At 42.1% G+C, this 22,385-nt stretch overlaps 1 protein-coding gene across 10 annotated transcripts in view; it reads right to left on the reverse strand.

Moving 5' to 3' along the window:
* Positions 1–22,385, reverse strand: part of LOC124717156 (zinc finger protein 501-like) — a 337,802-nt gene that overhangs the window by 259,940 nt on the left and 55,477 nt on the right. For all 10 annotated transcript variants that reach the window (XM_047243924.1, XM_047243922.1, XM_047243918.1 and 7 more), the window contains exon 3: positions 14,324–14,389. In XM_047243924.1, the coding sequence (XP_047099880.1) occupies positions 14,324–14,389 (66 nt within the window). The remainder of the gene's footprint in view (positions 1–14,323; positions 14,390–22,385) is intronic.

Genomic DNA, 22,385 nt, shown 5'->3' on the forward strand with positions numbered 1-22,385 from the left:
GTACATTCAATATCCCCCGAAGACCTACATACGTACAGATAGCATACACTCAAGTAATATTCTAGGACAAATCACACAAGTTTTTTAATAATCTCCTTTGTAGATCAACTACATTTTCCTAATATCAGCATGCACTGGAGAGATATAAGTTCAGCATTACCATCTGAGACAGGGCAATAAATAAATGGATCAGTACTGTACTGAAAATGAAATAGAAGTGAGCTGGACATGTTGCCAGGTGAATGCATGCAAGACAGACCAAGGAAGCTCTTCAGGATGTCAAGAGATAGGAAAGACCAAAGTAGACACTGAATGTGAGATGGTTAAATGATATTACAAAACATGCAGGAATAATGTGGATGCATTTTGCTGTAGATCACGATGCATATACATTCCTGAAGTTAGTTTTTTCAGTAAACATTTTACTTATTTTCCGGGCATAAAAACAACTGACATCATACATGCCCACATTGTAACCTTAGAACAGCAATAAGAAAAAGAAGCTAAAAGCGACCATATGTTAAGCCCAATCGATGGAAGGAAAGAGAGCTAAAAGCAACGACTTCCCCTCGAAAAAAAGAGGCAACAGAGGTCCCTAATGAAACACTGAATGTTCTTAGCCGTATCGTTATGACAGATAAAAAGTAAAACGTGATTGACAGCGCTCGCATCATTTGCTAAAATTGGCGATAACTCGGACAGCAAACATACACTGGAACATAAGCGGTTAAAAAAAGGGCAGTGGATCAGGACGTGGTAAACCATCAAAGGTCGATGACAATGAGCACAAAGTGGTGGGGGATCACGACATAACAAATGGGAATGGCTAAAATGACAGTGCCCAATATGCAACCTATCTAAAATGATCTCCTCTGATGAGAGGGCCGAGAGGAGGTTGGCCAAACCGTTTGGAGAGGTTGAATTTCCTGGAGCTTGTTCCTGTGAAGAGAAGACCACTGCTGATCCCAAAGTAATACCATCTGCTGACTGGTGGCAACATGAAGATCATCCAAAGGAAAGGAGGAGCTAGCAGGCTGAGTTAGGAGGAGAGCGGCCACGGCAGCCTCATGTGACCAGGAAACCACTTGAACATCACGGTGGCTCCCTCAACAGTCAGCAAGTGGAAGTTTCCTAGGAGCCATTGCACTAAGTTATAAGTATGTGTACAGCACACAGGAGCTCTGAAGGGCACTGAGAGAATTGGGACATATGACACAATTAAAATGCCTCTGTCACCGTATGTACTGGGTGGCCTGATATAGAGCGAAGAACTCTGCTGTAAAAATTGAGCACTGTTCTGGAAGCCGATACCGGAAATGGTAGGAGCCAATGACGAAGGCACACTCGACACCACGGCTGATCTCAGAGCCATCAGTGTGTACTAAGGTGCTACGGTTAAGTCGCGTGCGAAAGCCAAGAAACTTACGGCGTCGGTTCGAATACAGAGCTGTGTCCTCGGCAAGCGAATAAAGTTGAAGATGAACACAGAACGTCGCACGAAGTCGAGGTGGTGAGGGGTTCGCACCCATTGGGAACGTGGCAGGTAGTGTAAAGTTAAGCTCCCAGAGCAACAGCCAAAAGGAGACTCCAGGAGATAACAGAGAAGAAGGGCATGCCTCATACTCAGGGTCAAGGGAGTCATCAAAAAAGGGGGCATAGGGTTTTACCGTCAATGCTCCACGAGTAAAGATCACCCAGACATCGCTGAAGACACCACTCGAGGAGACAAGTGCAGAGAGAACTGCAATAGATCGCAAAGTCGTCAACAAAAAGCGACCTCTAGGTACCTGGCAGGAGACAGTCCACTATAGTGTTAATGGATATAGCAAAGAGGACAACAGTCCGCACAGAGCTTTGAGGCACCCGTTCTCTTGGATAAAGGTGTCTGACAAAGCCAAACTCACATATACCTTGGAAACTCTGTCTTTTAAAAATTCCCGAGTAAAATGGGACAGGGGGGCCTCGGAAGCTTCACGTGTATAGAGTACAGAGGATACCAGAACTTCGGCAGGTGTCACAGGCTTTCTCGAAATTGAAAAACGTGGCCACAGTCTGGTATGTCCGCAAAAAACTGTTCGTGACACGGATTGACAAAGTAACTGGACGGTCAACTGCAGTACGGTGCACTCAAATTAGTAGATTGTGCCACCATACCAGCTGGCCATGGATCATATGTTCCATGACCTTGCAAACACAGCTGGTGAGAGAAATGGGATGGTAGCTAGAAGGAAGGTGTTCGTCCTTACTGGAGTTACGTATGGGTATGACGTGACTTCACACCAGTGTCTGTCTGCAAGAGAAATGTGTTGTAACATCTTTGAAGAGATCATGATTCTGAGAGGAGAAGGATATGACCTGAGCCTCCTCCACTTGTTTCCAAGGGAGGCAGGATAGCGGGTGGAGCTCAAAATCTCTGCAAAATAGTGGCCCAAGGTCATGGAGATAGCAATAGGTTCCACAATGACATCATCTGCTAAGGCCAGGCCAGAAATCAGGGACTGAACCTCGGTCTGAGAGAGCCAGAAGAGGTTGTCCCGCATGATGGAAGGAGGACTGAAACTGCTAAAAAAAACTACTATGGAAGACCAATCTAGCTCTTTTGCTATCCTGAAGAATGCCATGACACTGCACATGCAGCTGCTTATAATGAATACAGTTCACCATGCCTAAAAGTGTGGAGAGCATATCTCCACACGAATCGCATAGCAGCACGCCTCAGTGCGCCAGGGGCCTGGTACACAACTCGGTAAAGAAGAGAGAGGTATGTTAACTCTGCAGTAGTAAGGATAATGTTCGTAAGGTACTCTACCTGGTCATCAGAGCTTGGGAAATGTTCATCAAAGGTTGGCAGAGAGTAGTAAAGCCTCCAGGCAGCCTTAGAAAGCTGCCAATTGTGTTTACAAGTAGGTGGGGTAGGAGTCAGCAAACAGATAGCACACGGGAAATCGTCACTCGGGTACATGTCGGAGAGAACGGACCACTTGAGACGACAGGAAAACTGGCCAGTGCTGTACAGTACAAGAGGTCCAAATGGGAATAAGTGTGCATGTAGACTGAAAGGAACATGGGTGCTCCAGTGTTAAGACAGATCAGGTTGAATTGATTGAGAAGGTCAAAGGGAACCTCTTGGACCAGTTCTCAAACAGCCCCAAAGGGGCTGGTGGGTATCAAAGTCGTCAAGCAGCGAAAAGAGGTGAGGGAGCTGACCAAAAAGCTGGAGTAAGTCTGCCGTTGAGACAGTGAATGACGAAGGGATGTAGACTTTACCAAGAGAAAAGTTGGAACAACAAAGGAAAAATTGGACTGCAACCACTAGCAGCTAGGTGTTTTTTGGAAATTTGTGGTAAGTTCTTATGGGACCAGACTGATGAGGTCATCGGTCCCTTGGCTTACACACTATTTAATCTAACGTAAACTAACTTACGCTAAGGAAAACACACACACCCATTCCCAATGGAGGACCTGAACCTCCAATGGGGGGAACCGCGTGAACCGTGGCAAGGTGCCTCAGACCTGCGCTGCACAGTTAGGTGTTCAATGAGATGGTTTGGCTTTGGATGTCATCACAAATGAGCAGCATGACTCCCCCACGAGGTGGAATCCCATCTTTGGGGAAGGGGGTCAAAGTGGACTGGAAGGAAATGCAAGAGGTCAAAGTGGCTGCAAGAGTGCAATTTTGTTTCCTAGAGGCAGAAAACAACCAGATGCTGTGATTCCGAGAGCAGCTGTAATTGCTCCTCACTGTATCTAATGCCACAAACATTCTATTGGGGAAGAGTCATAATGGGGAATAGGGAGAAGGGAACAAACGAAGGGCAGTCACCTAGACAACTGCTGGGTGCCAGCCTTCCAAGACTCGCTGCTACAGGGTGCAGAGGATCCTGCCCCACGAGATCTACGGAGGTATCGGCATTCTCCCTGCATTGGCCTGCAGACTCCTGGGCAGAAAAATGGTAGGTGCTGGGGCACCGGCAAAATGGAGGTCGGCCGGGTGAGGGTATCATGTGGCGACACCGTTGAAGAGGATGTCTGAATCAGGGAAGGAGAAGACCATTTGTCTTTGTTTGATTTCTCAGGGCAGGCCTTTACAGTTAGCAGATGAAGACTCAGACATTTGTTGGCTTCCCAGCCTGCCAGTTGCGTAGCAGGTGATTTCGCCTCCAGAGCAAAAAGGTGTGGTAGCTTGTTGCGCAGCTCTATGGGAAGGATATGGAGATGCTATTGTAATACTGGGTAATTTAACAACTGCAGTACTGAAATGGAGGTCACAAGTCTGCGTGGCCACGTCCTCCATGGAGCGAGGCGTAACAAGAATGGTACTATAAGTACCACCTGCTAAAATGCACGGCTTTCAACTAGCCAACAACCTGCGAGTGACAGGGTAGGGTACTTTTTCCTTCACCCGGATCTCCTGGACAGCCTATTTACCAAGATACATGGGACACACACAATCACAGAATGAGGTGGCTTGGTCAGGTGATACATTCCAATTGATGCAGTGGTGAGGAGGAGGCAGGTAATGAGCGTCTCTACCACAAGTAACACATTTGGCCGTGTTTTGGCAGGACACGTGAATGTGGTTATAATGTTGACACTGGTATCAGTGCATCAGATTTGGAGTGTACAGTTGAATCGTGATGATTTCACAGCCCACCTTAATCTTTGAGGGAAGCACTGCTCGATCAAATGTGAGAAAAGGAGTGCGTATGGACCGCAGTGGTGCCCTGATCGGACAGATAATGCTGGACTTCACCTTCGGTCAGACCATCAAGCAACTGAGTATAAATAACACCGTGTGAAGAATACAGCATATGATGGGATTCGACACGAACAGGATAGCCAAGGAGGGGTGAAGCTGTAAGTAGTAGTTGGGCTTGAAAATCACAATTGGTCTCCAGAAGAAAAGTCTAATTACATTAGCAAGAGCGGGATTTCCCAGGGCCTGTAATTGCACCAACACTTTTTTGAATAATAAATGGATTAACTATATCAAAAGACTGACCTCTTCCGGTATGTGACACAACGAGGAACCGAGGTGCAGTTAGGAGAGTCATTGAATCTTTAGCCTCATTTCATTTACATTTAGTAAACATAGCCCGAGATGAAGATAATTGGCTCACTGCAACAATATCCCCCATGATTGCCATTGTCTCCAATGGCACACTCCTCCTGACTGGTTCACACCTCAAATCACATCTTCCGAACTCCAGACAGAGGGAACAAATGGCAATTATGAAGGTAACAGCTCATGCAATCACCCCTCCCTGGGCCTGGCCTGTACCAGGGGATATGTGCAAACCCTACCTGTCGACCCGGGGGTAGGAATTACACGTTACCCAGTCACCTGTTATGCATCAAACAAATGGGCTGGCCTTCAGGAGCACACAGGGAGGAAGCAGAAACAGAGCCAGACCTCAAACACCAAAGTGGAGAAAGGGGAGGAGATGGGGAATGAAGAGAAGAGGAATAAACAGATGAGGGACTATTCTGATGCAGGGCTACCAAAACTTCAGAATGCATTCCCGAACCCAAGACATGTTCTCCAGAGTGAGAAAAGAATAGGAGGGGGATAGACACACAGCACAAAAAGGGAAAAAGGTGCTGCAAAGGCTAGGGCCTCATGGTAGGCAAGCATAAACTCACAAAAGAGTGGTGAGCACCATGGAGGATTTACCTTTTGTAGAAATAGTTGAAGACAAACCTCTTTGGATTCAATCCACCTAAATCAATACTATGAAAACTATCTGAGTAAAAGGAAATCTCTCTCTCTTTATCTTATAGTCTCATTTCACATCTTGACAGTGATCTGGTTACGTTTCAGTTTGCTCATAGTTAACATAACGCACAGAAATTAAAGAAGGTATCACACTAAATTTGAAGACTTTGCTGTTAAAAATTCGAGCACTAGGGACTTTGTGCAATGTAACACTTTATGTCAAACGTTGTTGTAGGCAAAATATAGTTAACATAAGCTCACTGTATGGCTTTTCATACACGAATCACAACCACTAATCCAGCAAATGCACAAATGGACACAGAGGAACTGTCTGCCTTAAGGACACCCAGAATCCAGCTGCTGAGCATTCTCTGAAAGGACTCGTGCCTCCTACTGTGATTCCACACAGGACATTTGCTTGCATCCACCCAAACCACGTTTTCCAGGGCTCCGTGCATAGTAATTGAATGTAACTTCCATTAATGACCCTCCATTTTTCCCTATGGTGAAATTTAATTATTTTTGTTTATTTTCCAAAGATTAATAACAATTTTAAAGAGAACATTAGGCAATGACTATCTGAAACAGGGGAAAATAATACAGCAGAAGACAAAGAGGCAGGTTTGAGTGATTAAATAGTGAAGGTAGCAGAGAATAAAATACATAAAAAGACAAGGTCCAGTTCTTGGATAACACATGAAATATTGAATTTATTGATGAAAGGAAAAGATATAAAAATGCAGCAAATATAACATCCAAAATGAAATGATAATACCTAAAAAAATTAAAGCAATAGGAAATGCAAAATGGCAAACCAGAAACAGCTGGAGATGAAACATAACAATGCGAAAGCTTGCATGCTACAGAAAAGACTGTTGTTGCTTACAATAAAAAGAGAAGCAACTGTATCATCATCACAAACCAGTTCTGAGGAAAGAGGAGGAGGCTGAGAGGTGGAAGGCATGCATAGAGGGTCTCTATGACAGATAAAAACTTGAAAAAAGTATTGCAGAATGAGAAGGAGAAACAATAAAGATAGGATGTTTTATTATTAATACAGCGCAAAGATTATGTTTCTATGATGTCTTTGTCTTGCATTAGTGTATAGGTACCTTGACTCATCCTACATTCCTGAAAGTCTCCTTCTTAATGGGATCTATCGAACACAATGGTTGAATGAATGACTAAATTTTGAATGAATGAATCAATGAATTAACTGCTTGACCAGTGCCACACAGTGCACCAGCCACCAACACCACCCTCCAACAATTGGCAGTCGCAATATTTGAATATGCCATAGCAAATATTTTAATTCATACATACTATAAGAAATGGATGTATGAATGTCTGTACATTTGTTCCATATCTCTTTCTAAACCACTGGATTGATTTCAGTTGTATTTGGTAAAAGTATTCCTTACTGTCAGGCAACGTTTGCTGTGAGTATAAGAACCACCTACCGATCATAGCTCAGGAGAGATGATGTCATAAACAATGACATGCATGAAAAACTGCCTCAATGTACTTGATATTTAAATATATTACCTCTTTGCTGCTAATTCTATCTGCAACATACACTCCTGGAAATTGAAATAAGAACACCGTGAATTCATTGTCCCGGGAAGGGGAAACTTTATTGACACATTCCTGGGGTCAGATACATCACATGATCACACTGACAGAACCACAGGCACATAGACACAGGCAACAGAGCATGCACAATGTCGGCACAAGTACAGTGTATATCCACCTTTCGCAGCAATGCAGGCTGCTATTCTCCCATGGAGACGATCGTAGAGATGCTGGATGTAGTCCTGTGGAACGGCTTGCCATGCCATTTCCACCTGGCGCCTCAGTTGGACCAGCGTTCGTGCTGGACGTGCAGACCGCGTGAGACGACGCTTCATCCAGTCCCAAACAAGCTCAATGGGGGACAGATCCGGAGATCTTGCTGGCCAGGGTAGTTGACTTACACCTTCTAGAGCACGTTGGGTGGCACGGGATACATGCGGACGTGCATTGTCCTGTTGGAACTGCAAGTTCCCTTGCCGGTCTAGGAATGGTAGAACGATGGGTTCGATGACGGTTTGGATGTACCGTGCACTATTCAGTGTCCCCTCGACGATCACCAGTGGTGTACAGCCAGTGTAGGAGATCGCTCCCCACACCATGATGCCGGGTGTTGGCCCTGTGTGCCTCGGTCGTATGCAGTCCTGATTGTGGCGCTCACCTGCACGGCGCCAAACACGCATACGACCATCATTGGCACCAAGACAGAAGCGGCTCTCATCGCTGAAGACGACACGTCTCCATTCGTCCCTCCATTCACGCCTGTCGCGACACCACTGGAGGCGGGCTGCACGATGTTGGGGCGTGAGCGGAAGACGGCCTAACGGTGTGCGGGACCGTAGCCCAGCTTCATGGAGACGGTTGCGAGTGGTCCTCGCCGATACCCCAGGAGCAACAGTGTCCCTAATTTGCTGGGAAGTGGCGGTGCGGTCCCCTACGGCACTGAGTTGGATCCTACGGTCTTGGCGTGCATCCGTGCGTCGCTGCGGTCCGGTCCCAGGTCGACGGGCACGTGCACCTTCCGCCGACCACTGGCGACAACATCGATGTACTGTGGAGACCTCACGCCCCACGTGTTGAGCAATTCGGCGGTACGTCCACCCGGCCTCCCGCATGCCCACTATACGCCCTCGCTCAAAGTCCGTCAACTGCACATACGGTTCACGTCCACGCTGTCGCGGCATGCTACCAGTGTTAAAGACTGCGATGGAGCTCCGTATGCCACGGCAAACTGGCTGACACTGACGGCGGCGGTGCACAAATGCTGCGCAGCTAGCGCCATTCGACGGCCAACACCGCGGTTCCTGGTGTGTCCGCTGTGCCGTGCGTGTGATCATTGCTTGTACAGCCCTCTCGCAGTGTCTGGAGCAAGTATGGTGGGTCTGACACACCGGTGTCAATGTGTTCTTTTTTCCATTTCCAGGAGTGTATTTCACAAAAAGTTTCCACATAGCCACCTATTATACAAATATATCATCTTACGGCACACAGTTCAAGAGATATGACGTTGTAAACACTGAGATGTGTGGAAAAATGCACCATCATGCATGACATTTTAATGTATTGCATCTTTATTACCAACACTATTCGCAACAAATTTTTCAGAATGCGTCTAAATATATCACCCAATTTACCTGCAAAATTATATTTTGTACACAACATTGTTCAGTAGCTAGATAGCATGAAGCAATTATTTATTTATTTATTTATTTTTCCCCAGGCGGCTGTCAACACCATCAATATACTTGGAGAAATGCATGGTAAACACTGTACCGTCTTACAATATATTTATTCACAACTAGTTTCGATCACTGATCACATTCACAGCGGAAAAATATTGTGACAACTTCACACAGCATGTATGACATGTGAAACTGTCACAATATTTTTTCATTGTGAGGATGATAAATGATTGAAACTAGTTGAGAATAAATACATTGTAAGACCGAATAGCCTTTACCGTGCATTTTTCCAAGGACATCATAAAGACTAAGCCGAGTCAAAACGAAACTGCAGGGCAAAATTCACTACAGATACAGATAGAACGTGAGTGAAATATGTTCTATCAGCCTGTCTTTTTCAAAGAGCTAAAGAGCAACTGGAAAACAAAACTGGTGAACACCAAGGTGGCCGCAGTAGATCCTGTACAGAACAAATTTTCATTCTAAAGACTATGCTAAAATACAAAGCAGTCAGGAACAGCCCAATAATTTGCATGTTCATTGACTTTAAAAAGGCATACAACTCAGTTCACCAACACGCACTTCTTCATATCCTTGGAAGAACAAGGGTTACATTAAAAAACCCTTAACCTCATCAAAGAAACATTGACCAATACTGCATCCAAGGTGAAATTCATGGGTGACATATCCGAGCCCTTCCTAATCAAAACTGGTGTCCGACAAGGTGATGGTCTGTCTCCCCTCCTATTCAACCTCGTGCTGGACAAGGTCATCCATGAATGGGAAAAGGAATTGAAGAATAAAGTGGTGGTGGTAGCAAAGGTATCAAGGTGCTCAATAAGATGTTCATCAGCTGGTTCTTGCTGGATATGACAACGTACATTTAGTGAAGCAAAAACAAAGAAGAGTTAATAATTTGGCTACATATCACAGACATTTATTGGCAGCCTAGGCACAGAGAGGCCAGCACACCACAAAAGGGCAGGGAGAGCCCAGTTTAACACTATTTGTGCTCCTTGTTGTTCACGTTGCTGTTCAGTCTGAAGACTAGTTTGATGCAGCTCTCTACAGCAGCCTATCATGTGCAAGCCTCTTTTTCACTGAATAACTACTGCTGCCTAAATGCAGTTAAACCTGCACACTCATAGTCAAACCACGATCTCCTTCTAATGTTTTTACCACCTCACGTCTTTCTAATATCAAACTAGCAACTCCCAGTGCTTCAGGCTATGTCCTATCAATTGATTACTTCTTCTATTCAAGCTCTGCCATAACTGTTTTCTTTCCAATTCAATTCAAAAACTTTTCATTAGTTATTTGACCTACTCATCTAATCTTCGGAATTCTCTTGTGGCACCGCATTTCAAAAGTTTCTATTCTCTTCTTGTCCAAACTTTCATTCCACATTTCATTTCATTTCCTTATGAAGCTGAATTCAAAACAAATCGATATTACTAAAACACTATTCTGGAACATGATACCAGCTGTGACGAAAAGCAAAAAAATTTCAATTTTCAATATTTCACGTAGTTAGGTTGACCAAATTTAAAAATTCAATCTGCTGTCCTAACATAATCATTCAGAGGTGTAATCTAATGTTAAAAGTTTAACACAATGAGACAATTATTACAGTTAGAAACTGTGTGTTTGTCTCAAGGCAGAATAACTGGTGGTGCACAAATACACGGACTTCATTCGCCCACTATTTGACAATGAGGGCACTTACCAACTTCCAACAAAGATTACACGTAATTTCAAACCTTTACAAAACATTTTCTTGCTGACACCTCCCACCTTACAAAATGATGAAAGGAAAAGAGTTTATCACTTACTATATTTTCACTGTTCACGCAGTCAAACTTCAGAATTGTTTTACATTATTACTTCTTTATTACAAACTCCATTCACAACACTGTTTGTACACTGTGTCTACTGAATGTACCTGCAAAATCATATAACTGTACCACACATAGTTCAGGAGATACAACATCATAAACATTGAGATCAATGAAAAACTAGCTTTAGCTTAAAATGAAGTGGAAATTACCTAGTTTATAATTGTCCAGTATTTAGTAATGAGAGCACTTAGTGACTTCCAACAATCTTTAAATGTAATTTCAAGCCTTTACTAAATGCTTTCTAGATTGCATGCTTAGAGACATATATTTAACACATTAGCTCAGTTGTAAATTAATCAGATGTTTGAGTCTGTTCTATGTATGGGAGTTTCATTCTTTAAGGAACTGAAATTTACTGGTACCTTCAGAAAAGACCACCTAGCAAATTTCTCTTTCCCTGAAATACTTCTCTTGGTACTGCCAGATCAGATTTTATTCATTCAGGAACTGACTGTTGTGTTATTCTCATCACCATTTCATCCCCACTGATGCGGTAGTTGCCGAACTGGCATCAAATAAAAAGACTGGCCACTGGGCAGGCGAACTACCCCAGATGGGTTCTCCTGGCCAATAAGGCCACACGATCACTTCATTCCAACTGAACTCTGGCAACAGAGTCACTTTGGCCCATTACCTGAACACCTTGTTTATGATATAGGGAGGGCTGCCCCACCGCTACTCTACACAAAGGTCAAGGGTTGTTCAAAAAATAAAGAATATGAGAATACAACGAGCCGTACAAATCTACCTCATCCCTGCAGTCGTGTCATAGCCCTCCCAAATTGTCGGTTCCAGTATAGTGCATACCCACAAAGGGACACCATAAAAGTACGTGTTGGTGTTTGTGCAAGGCATTAGAGTAACAGTCTCACGCTAGAAACTTTTTGACCGCCCCTCGTACATCATGAAGTAATAAAATTTTACGTATAAGAAATTATATATGTGTTGACTCCATCAATAATTGAGTGTGGCAAGGTCTCATGTGCATGTAATAGTATCATTACTTAACTGTATATGTTATTTAGTAAGTGTATTGGTACTTGTTTTCTGTTAATTTTATTTCAGAAACTACCTGACTGCAGAGGGCAGTGATGTGTACATAGGAGCAGATGCCAGTCTCATCACAGCTTAATGTTTTGGCTCATCTGTACAGGACAGAGTATTTAAATGAGACATCAAAACCACAGCCCAAAATGTAAGGGAGTCCTGTTACCACAAGGAGCTCATGTAACCATTCAGGAATTATTCACATTGTTCCCATGAGGTCTAATGGTACCATGACTGGTCCAATATTACATTAGGTGGGGTGTAATGTTATTATTTAATGCAACTTCCTTATGGGCCATCTGTAAGTTGTGGGTGCAAACACTATGGTTGTTTGCTGCAGCCAAACGAGAAAAGTCTTGCAACCACTGAAATCTTAGAGCTTATATTCTCTCTGCTTTTTAATCATCCTCGTATATTTATAATCCATTAATGTGTTTTCTCTCTTTTTGCACTGACACAAAGTAAGACCAAAAGTCCTTTAACATATATTATTTAATTAAAAATTCCAGACAAAATGCAGGTACAAATAGCCTGTAATACTTACAACATTCTCTTTTTTAATGAAAATCTTCTCTATTTCTTCAGATGGTTGATGGTGGGGATCGGTTAATATGTGCAGGTAAAAAAAACACGACTCCATACAGATACACTATGGAGGAAAAACTGAAATTTGTCTATTATATATTTCTGTACACAATATTATCTTGTTTAACAAGTTAAGATTTTGTCTACAACATCGGTTAATCTCTTAAAAAGCGCGCATATACTGCCAATAGGACTGATAAACACAAAGAAAAATCAATATTTTGTATTAGTTAACATCTGTTATCTCAATGCCTCACACTTCAAACTATTCATCAGAACTAATTATCGTAAGTTTAAATTAGATCCATTTTTTGACACAAGTGCATGGCCCTTCACCTTTTGCAGAAGTCCTACAATAACAGCTAACTTTCCAATATGAGATATATATTATCTGTTGATATCTGATATATATTATCTGTTGGACTCCTGTCTCTCTACACCAATGTCCTGTGATACAAACTACTGTGCTTATAATAGACTGCAGTATGAACTGAAATTGTTGTATTTCATTTTTTATTCAGTGGACAGTATGATGATAAATTGCTCCATCTGTGTGCATTCCAATTTTACAAACAATTGTAAGCATGCTTTTCGGAGTATTTGTTTATTTATTTATTTAACTGGCTACCAGTCTTTAACTAGAAATTTGTCAGTGGTATAGAAGGAGTTGTCCAGGAGGAACGACTTTAAATTAGATATAAAACTTGCTTCACTATATGTTAGACATTTTATATTGTTGGGCAAATGATCAAAAATTTTTGTTGCCGCATACTGAACTGCTTTCTGAGCCACTGACAGCTGTAACAATGGGTAATAAAGGTCACGTTTCCCTCCAGTGTTGTAGGTATGGGCATCACTGTTCTTCTCAAATTTTGATAGATTATTTATGACGAGTTTCATTAGTGAATAATGGCTAGTTAAAATGCCTAGCTCCTCGAAGAGGTACCTACATGACGTCCAGGGGTGAGCACCGCATATTATTATTACTGCTTGCTTTTGTGCAATCAATACTCCCTAAGTGATGAATTACCCAAGAAAATTATTCCGTAAGAGTGGAAATGTGCAAAATACGTCAGGGAGGTTGATATGTTTGTTTCCATTGTTAGCAATTGTACAAAGAGCAAAATCAGCTGAACTTACATGTTCAAGAAGCTCAGTAATGTTCTTCTTCCTGTTCAGGTTTTCATCAATACGTACAGCCACAAATTTGGATCATTCTGCCCTATTTACTGACTCCTGCTCATGTGCTACATCAACTGTTGGTATGACTATTTGTTGTACGGAATTGACTGTAGTGTGATGGTCTGGATAGACGTCTGCCTATTACACATTGCGACCCTCTTGAACTGGTGGCAGTCTCTGTCAGTCAACAGACGAGGTCGGCCTGTATGCTTTTGTGCTGTGTATGTCCCTTTACATTTCCACTGCACTATCAAATCGGGAACAGTGTTCCTAGGGATGTTTAGGTGTGTGGAAATCTCGCATACAGATGTATGACACAAGTGACACCCAATCACCTGACCACATTCGAAGTCCCTGAGTTCTGCAGACTGCTCCATTCTGTTCTCTCACAATGTCAATGACTACTGAGGTCACTGATATGGAGTACCTGGCAGTAGGTGGCAGCACAATGCATCTAATATGAAAAACGTATGTTTTTGGCGGTGTCTGGATACTTCTTGATCGCATAGTGTACTTACATTCCATTAAAGTGTTTTCTCTCTTTTAGCACTGACACAAAGTAAAACCAAAACATCCATGTAAAACATTCTATTTCAGTAAAAACTCCAGATACAATACAGGAATAAATAGCCCATAATACTTACATTCTCCTCTTTAATGAAAATCTGTTCTATTTCTTCAGGTGGTTGATGGTGGAGATAAGTTAATATCTGCAAGTAAAAATAAGAGAATGAGTCCACACAGTTACACAATGGAGGGAAAATTTAAATTTGACAATTATACATTTCTGTGCATAACATTATCTTATTTAAAAGGTTAAAATTTTGTCTAGAAATTTGGTTTATGTCTTTAAAACTGTGCATATACTGTCACTAGGAATGACAAAGAACAATTAATATTTAGTAAATTTTTATATCTGTTAGCTAAATGTCTCACACTTCAGAACTAACTATGGTAAGTTTATCTCTTGCTTCAAACTAGGTCCATTTTCTAACGTAAATACATTATCCTGTACCTTTTGCAGAAGTCCTACAATAACAGCCAACTTTCCAATGTGAAGGTTATACTATCTGTTAATTCCAATCTCCCTACACCAGGGTCCTAAACTAATTCATACAGCATACATTTAAGAGGCATAATATAATAATGTGCAACTTTCATTCTACGGTGGTATATAGGTATTGTAATGAACCTTACCCACTGATTATAGCTGTGCAATGACTCAAACCTGGACCTATGTTTTGTATGTGCAATTCTTTCAATCACTGAGCCATCGAATCACAGAAGAATGAAGTTCAGAAGTAGCAAACTTCCTTGTGACTGTCTTTTGAGCTGTGATTTCTCTCATTATGCGCACTATGCAACCATCTTACTGGGGTAATATATAAGATGAACTCCAATTTCACTGAGAAAATTTTGGAGGTTATTCAGTGACATTAGAGTATTTTGGTACGCATCAATCCATGGTCTCCGGTGGCTCGTTACAGAGTTGTCAAATTTTATTTGGTTTCTTTCTCCCATTTATTTCGTATCTATACTCATGTTCATAAATTAAGGATAACTGTAGAATGTGGTGCCACACAACATGGCACTACACAAAACTGGCGCTGATAGCACAGGCACATAGGGAACACACACGACACAGATCTGAAGTCCACAGTATTTGTGGTAAGTTGAAAAAACCGTCCCGAAACACATGTGCTACAAAACGCCACTGTTTCCTGTGAATGTACCTTGACATCAATACGGAATATGATCGCCACGCACACGTACACAGGCCGCACAACGGGTTGGCATATTGTGGATCAGTTGTTGGGGTATAGCCCCCCACTCTTGCACCAGTGCCTGTCAGAGCACCTGAAGTGTCATAGGGGTTTGAAGACATGCAGCGATACATCGACCGAGAGCATCCCAGACGTGCTCGATGGGGTTTAGGTCTGAAGAACAGGCAGGCCACTCCATTTGCCTGATATATTCTGTTTCAAGGTACTCTTCCACGAGGGCAGCTCGATGGGGCCGTGCATTATCATCCATCAGGAGGAATGTGGGACCCACTGCACCCATAAAAAGGTGGACATACTGGTGCAAAATGATGTCCAGATATACCTGACCTGTTACAGTTCCTCTGTCAAAGACATGCAGGGGTGTACGTGCACCAATCATAATCCCACCCCACACCATCAAACCATGACCTCCATACAGATCCCTTTCAAGGACATTAAGGGTTTGATTTCTGGTTCCTGGTTCACGCCAGCTGAAAACCCAGCGAGAATCACTGTTCAGACTATACCTGGACTCGTCCGTGAACATAACCTGGGACCACTGTTCCAATGACTATGTACCGTGTTCTTGACACCAGGCTTTACGGGCTCGTCTGTAACCAGGGGTCAGTGGAATGCACCTTACAGGTCTCCGGGCGAATAAACAATGTTTGTTCAGTCATCTGTAGACTGTGTGTCTGGAGACAACTGTTCCAGTAAGTGCGGTAAGGTCCCGAGCAAGGCTACCTGCAGTACTCCGTGGCCGTATGTGGGCACTGATGGTGAGATATCAGTCTTCTTGTAGTGTTGTACGCCGTGGACGTCCCGTACTGTAGCGCCTGGACATGTTTCCTGTCTGCTGGAATTGTTGCCGTAATCTTGAGATCACACTTTGTGGCACACGGAGGGCCCGTGCTACAACCTGCTGTGTTTAACCAGCTTCCAGTCGCCCTAGTATTCTACCCCTAATAACGTCATCAATATCTGTTCTTTGAGCCATTTTCAACACACAGTCACCATCAGCACGTCTGCACACTTACTCGCTGCACTGTAATATGACATGAACCAACACCCTTCTGCATATATGGACTGCTGCCAGTGCCACTGTGCGACGACCGCAGATCAAATGCATCGCATGATCTTACCCCGAGATGATTTAAACCCGCAAACCGCCCATCAGAGTGTCATTTCACCATGTATCAGCATTATCCTTAATTGATGAGCATGAGTTTATATTGCAATGAAAGAAACTATCTGCAAATGTCTTTAGTATGCACTCTGTGTCATGTTGGCAAACAAAATTGTTCCACTCATTCATGGTATTTGCTGTTGACAACAGTAATGTACCTTTTACTCTTTGCCCTCAAATCTGCATTTAACTCTACTCTGTACTGTCTCACATTTGTTTCTCTGGCAATATCATTTGTGTGTTAACAGTGAAGTTATGTTTACTAACAAATCGTTGGCCAATATGTAATAATGTGTTTACAGGTTCACTGAATGCAATGGAAGAGCGCCACAATGACCCCATGTGGAGCTGTTCCTACAGTGATGGCAACCAAGTCACAGAACTCAGAACTTTGGCACCTGTCCAAAGCAATTCAATAGATGTGTTACCAGTAATTTTGAACAACACGTAAGTGTTAAGGAAACACTTCAGGAATATAAATGAGAAGCCCTGGAGAGATGGCAACATCCTTTTCGAGGAACACTATTGGTGAAAATTTAGAGAACTGGCATTTTAAGTTGATTGCCAAATGATTCTACTGCTACTAACATACATTTGTGTAAGGACAATAAAGATAACATACGAGAAATTAGGGCTCATACAGAGGCATATAGACAGTCATTTCTCCCTCGCTCTATCAGCAAGTGGAACAGGAAGGGAAATGACTAAAAGTGGTACAGGGCACTGTGTAATGGTTTGATATGTAGAGGTAGACGGATGTTGCATTATCCTCCATTTCATGTTGCATGTTTTGACGATTGCATATTACGCAAGTTTTCACTGTTTTCAAGGTATTTTCACAGAAACAAAAGTAGCTAGGGTAACAAAGTGAAAAAAACATAATTACATTACTACCTTGTAATAAGCCATTGGAGACCATGGGTCTCTTGTACCAAAATGCTCAGAAAATATCCATGAACGATCTCTGAAGGTTTATCAGTGGAGTCCGCCCCCCCCCCCCCCCCCTCCCCAGTATAATTTCACTGATATAATACATTCTATGTGAGAGAGAGCTGTATTTAATATGAAAACGACTTTTCCTATAAATAACAGCTATACTTGATACCAGGTGAGACATTAAATCTTACTCTAATCATTAGTTCATCCTTCATGAAATCCGAATAGTAATAATGATGCACGCATCAGTTATTTTGCCCGTTGGTAAATGAATCTTTCAGTCTGCAGAAAAGTGAGAGATGTCTCGAAACTTCCCAGCGGATTTAAAATTGCTTGTGAGACCTACAGAGCTACCCAAGCACAGCTAATTACCTTCCCTCACAGCTCAACTCTTCCCAGAAGTGCTAGTGTAGCAGTATGTGCAGAAGAGCTTTTGTGAAGTCTGATGGCTCCAGATTCGAGTCCCAGTCCAGCATTCCTGTCAATATTTATTGTTTTACCTTAGTTGCGGCTGATTAGGCAATTATCAGTGAACATATTCCTAAAAGTTGTGAAACTAAACTGCTTATGTGCAAACAATCTTTCTCCACAAACTGAATATTCAAAAATTTCTTAAGGGCTATGACTATTTTTTATTTAATTTATTCATACACTTATCTCACCTGGAAAGGTTAGGACATTCAGTCCCTCTCTTACATGTAACCAGACATCCTTAGTAAATCAACATTAAAAATTGTACAGTACAAACTGTTCAAATGTGTGCGAAATCTTATGGGACCTAATTTCTAAGGTCATCAGCCCCTAAGCTTACACACTATTTAACCTAAATTATCCTAAGGACAAACACACACACCCATGCCCAAGGGAGGACTCGAACCTCTGCCGGGACCAGCCCCACAGTCCAGTACTGCAGCGCCTTAGACCGCTCGGCTAATCCCACGCGTAATGAAACATGAGGTGACAACCTCTTCGCAGTCTTCTTGAACAGTGTTTTGGAAAAAGTAATAGGGGGGGGGGGGATATTAGACTTCAAGAAAAAGGAAGATTGGTACATTAAAAACCCCAATGTCAAACTCAACTGTCTAGCCTTTGCAAATGACTTAGTGATTTTTTCTAAAGTATTGTCACAGCAAGTGAGCAAATTGAGCTTTTGAAAGAGATTATGGAAAAAGGCTGGATTATAAATTTCTTTTGAGAAGAGAGAACTCATAATGAACAATAAAAAGGCTCCAAAATTCCTAAGCAAAACATATGGCAAAAACAACAGAGTGAATAAATTTAAGTACTTAGGGGAAAAAATACAGCCATACAATGTAGGTAAGGAAGCAAACAAAAACAGAGCCCAGAGAATGGAAGGTGTTTATCAGTTACAGGACATTTACAATACACAACCATTGTCAGTAAAAACAAAAATCCAATGCTGTTGTAAAACCAGAGGAAAGGGAGAATTTTGTTGTAGAGACACTTGGTTTGAATGATCCCTGAAAGACTACCTAAAATATATTTGACCATTTTGACAAAAATCCCTCAATGCAAATCAGTTTAAGGAAGACGTAAAAACAGCTTAGCATAAATTAACATGATGAAAACATATATTTTAGGTTAGGTAACTTTTAGAAACAGGTTAGGAAGTTTGGGGGTTTTCAGGAAAATGTCAAAAGTGCATCTCTTATGGACGGATAAAAGAAGAAACGAACACAATGAAAGAATAAATAAATACAGGAAACACCCAAGATCAAGAATGAAGACAAAAATTGAGGAAGTTACTTCATGTGATCCACAGATGGCATAAATCAAAGAAAGGATAATAATAATAATAATAATAATAATAAGAAGAAGAAGAAGAAGAAGAAGAAGAAGAAGAAGAGAATATGTGAAATTTAATAAAAGGCTCTCTTATAACAATTAAGCAATTTCCTCATTACATCCTTGGTGAATGTGAGTAATGCCATCTAACAGAAACATTTGACAACACGACTCAAATGTGAAGAGAACGTTGGCTGGTCAGACGAGAAGTGCCTGAAATATTATAATGCTTCTTAACCTTTTCCAGTCCAGTTTTTCTGGAACCAGCATATACCAAGGCCTTACTTATTATTCCCGAACTTACAGTAACCTACTGTCCCCATACCTTCCACCCCTATCCTTCTTTTTTTTCTTTTTTTTCTTTTCTTTTCTTTTATTTTTTTTCCAATTTATTAGTCATAACATTCCACAGTAGTACATAATTTTCAACTGACATTTAAAAATAATAAAACAAACTAAAATTAATTACAGGTTCCTTGGCATTTTAGAAAAAATCCAAGTCTAAACCAGATAGTGATGTTCGTCACTTGATCATATTTGTTTTTCAAAGATAAAATTGTCTCTCGTTTCTTCATGTTCTGAATCGCATCATCAAAAATGGAGTTCATATGTGTTGTGGACTGGCAAGACAGCCAATCCACTATGACCGGAAGCCAAAAGGCACGCGTTTAAGCTCACGCAGGCTGGCGTGAAGTCTGGAACAGGACACGGAAATGAGACTAGTAAAAAAGGTACGTAGCTTCTGGAATACTTAACTTTAATCCATAATTGGTGAACATCGGTCTTGATGGTACATGCATCACAAGATAAATAGCAAATGATAATGGCGCCTTGCTAGGTCGTAGCAAATGACGTAGCTGAAGGCTATGCTAGCTATTGTCTCGGCACATGAGAGCGTAATTTGTCAGTGAACCATCGCTAGCAAAGTCGGCTGTACAACTGGGGCGAGTGCTAGGAAGTCTATCTAGACCTGCCGTGTGACAGCGCTTGGTCTGCAATCACTGATAGTGGCGACACACGGGTCCGACGTATACTAGCGGACTGCGGCCGATTTAAAGGCTAACACCTAGCAAGTGTGGTGTCTGGCGGTGACACCACAATATGACTGTTCTTCTGAGGAAGTTGGCGTATGTATCATAATAATTATTCATGCGTAGTAGCTTGTGATGCTGGTTGGAAATGTACGTCCAAAAATCTCCTTCGCTCCTTTCTTTCCTGGACAGCAGGTAAAATACCACGCGTCCCTTCAACCAGTTGACGGCATTTTTCTTCTAGGTGGGGTATAGTTCTTCTTCCGGGTATAAAAGGCACGCTGGCGTTATCAAATACGGCGGTTTTCTCTGCATGGTTGCTAATTTTTTTGTGATTGACAATCATATATTATTCGAATTTCCACAAACAAATTGATGTTCATCTGTATCAATCAGGTTGCAAGTGGTACACAAAGGGGAATCAGCCAGGTGAATGGAATGTAGTCTGGAGTTCATTGGAAATTTCCTATTCACAAAATAGTACCACAATGACCGCACTTTTGTTGGTAAATGCGGGTGGTGTATGTTTCTCCAGATATCATGCCAAGAGTGACCGACGTATTTTTGTTCTATGATGTTCTTGGTCTGAAAGTTCATTAAGTTTTGGTATATTTTCTTGACTTTGATGACATCTTTCTCGGGTGTTCCCAGTCTAATGTAGCTATATTCTACAAAGAAATGTTTTAGGTGGTAAAGTTCATTTGGGATGTGGTGAACGTCTATTGGAGCATCCTGGCTGGCCGGCACTATTTCATTTAACAAGAATGCGGCATCACTGTTGACTCACCGCTTCCACAGTTTATATGTTTTACAGACGTACAATGCTTGTGCTTTATTGTACACGTCTGTGAGATTCAATCCACCGTTCCCAGTCAGTAGAGTCAACGTTTGGTACTTGACTTTGAAGACGGGGCTGCGGCTGACGAAGTGGCCAAAAGCAGCCAAAATCCTGTTCGCCACTTCCCTCAGCATTGGCAGGGCTTGCGCCACGTAATTTAATTTAGAGGACAAATAGATGTTGACGAGAGCTACTCTTCTCAATCACATCCCCACCCTCACTCTGTGCCGCCCTCTGCCAACACACTGACCTATCTTTCCCTTTCCCAGGTCCTCATTCTTTCCACTCCCCCTCCCTCCCTACCTCCCTGCCCCAAAGGCAGCCAACACTGCACCTGGTGGCAGTCTTGTCACACCACCGTGTATTCCCTGCACACTTATCCCCTGCCCCATACCCTGCTATCCCTTCCCCTTCCTGCCCCTTCCAGATTGCTGCTTTCGTTCTACGTGATGGTTGTGTTTGGATCCAAACTGACAGAGATCGTGGTCCTGTGTGCATGCTTCTGTGAATGAATGTGTATGTTTTCTTTTTTGAAGAATACTTGGCCAAAGCCTAAAAGACTAGAACTTTCATCTTTATGGTAAGTTGCAATCTATCCTTTTTCTTACATCACTGACAATCCAAGAACTGTGCTGTTGTTGATGACATAAAATGGCTACATTTCCATAATTTTTGTCAACATTACATAAACACTTTGTTTTCAAAAACTGTGTGCACTGTTGGTATCAAAACAGCTAACAGATCAACACAAAGTCAAGAGAACTGCGTCTTCGTGAGAATTTCTCAAGCACTTCAGACTGGAAGGTGAACAATTCCGTGACACTATTGGTACTGGTAACACATTGCAGTGACCCAAAGCACCACTGAGATGAAAAGACAGTCCATGCAGTAGCAACATCCCTCCTCATCATCAGCAAACAGCAAAAATATTCAAAACTGTACTTTGGTCTGATAAATCGTGGCCTCTGTCTTTTTTGCACTCACTGAATTTTGGCCCCAGGGGCAAACAATTAATGCTAGGCAGCACTGTGAAACCGTTAAAAACTGTGTAGGGTGATACAGTACATAAGAAGAGGGATGATAATGATGGAGTGTGCCTGTCACATGAAAATGCCCATCCCCACACAGAAAGCACCACCAGACAAC

Source organism: Schistocerca piceifrons, chromosome 9, assembly GCF_021461385.2.
Source record: "Schistocerca piceifrons isolate TAMUIC-IGC-003096 chromosome 9, iqSchPice1.1, whole genome shotgun sequence".
NCBI classification, from domain to species: Eukaryota; Metazoa; Arthropoda; class Insecta; order Orthoptera; family Acrididae; genus Schistocerca; species Schistocerca piceifrons.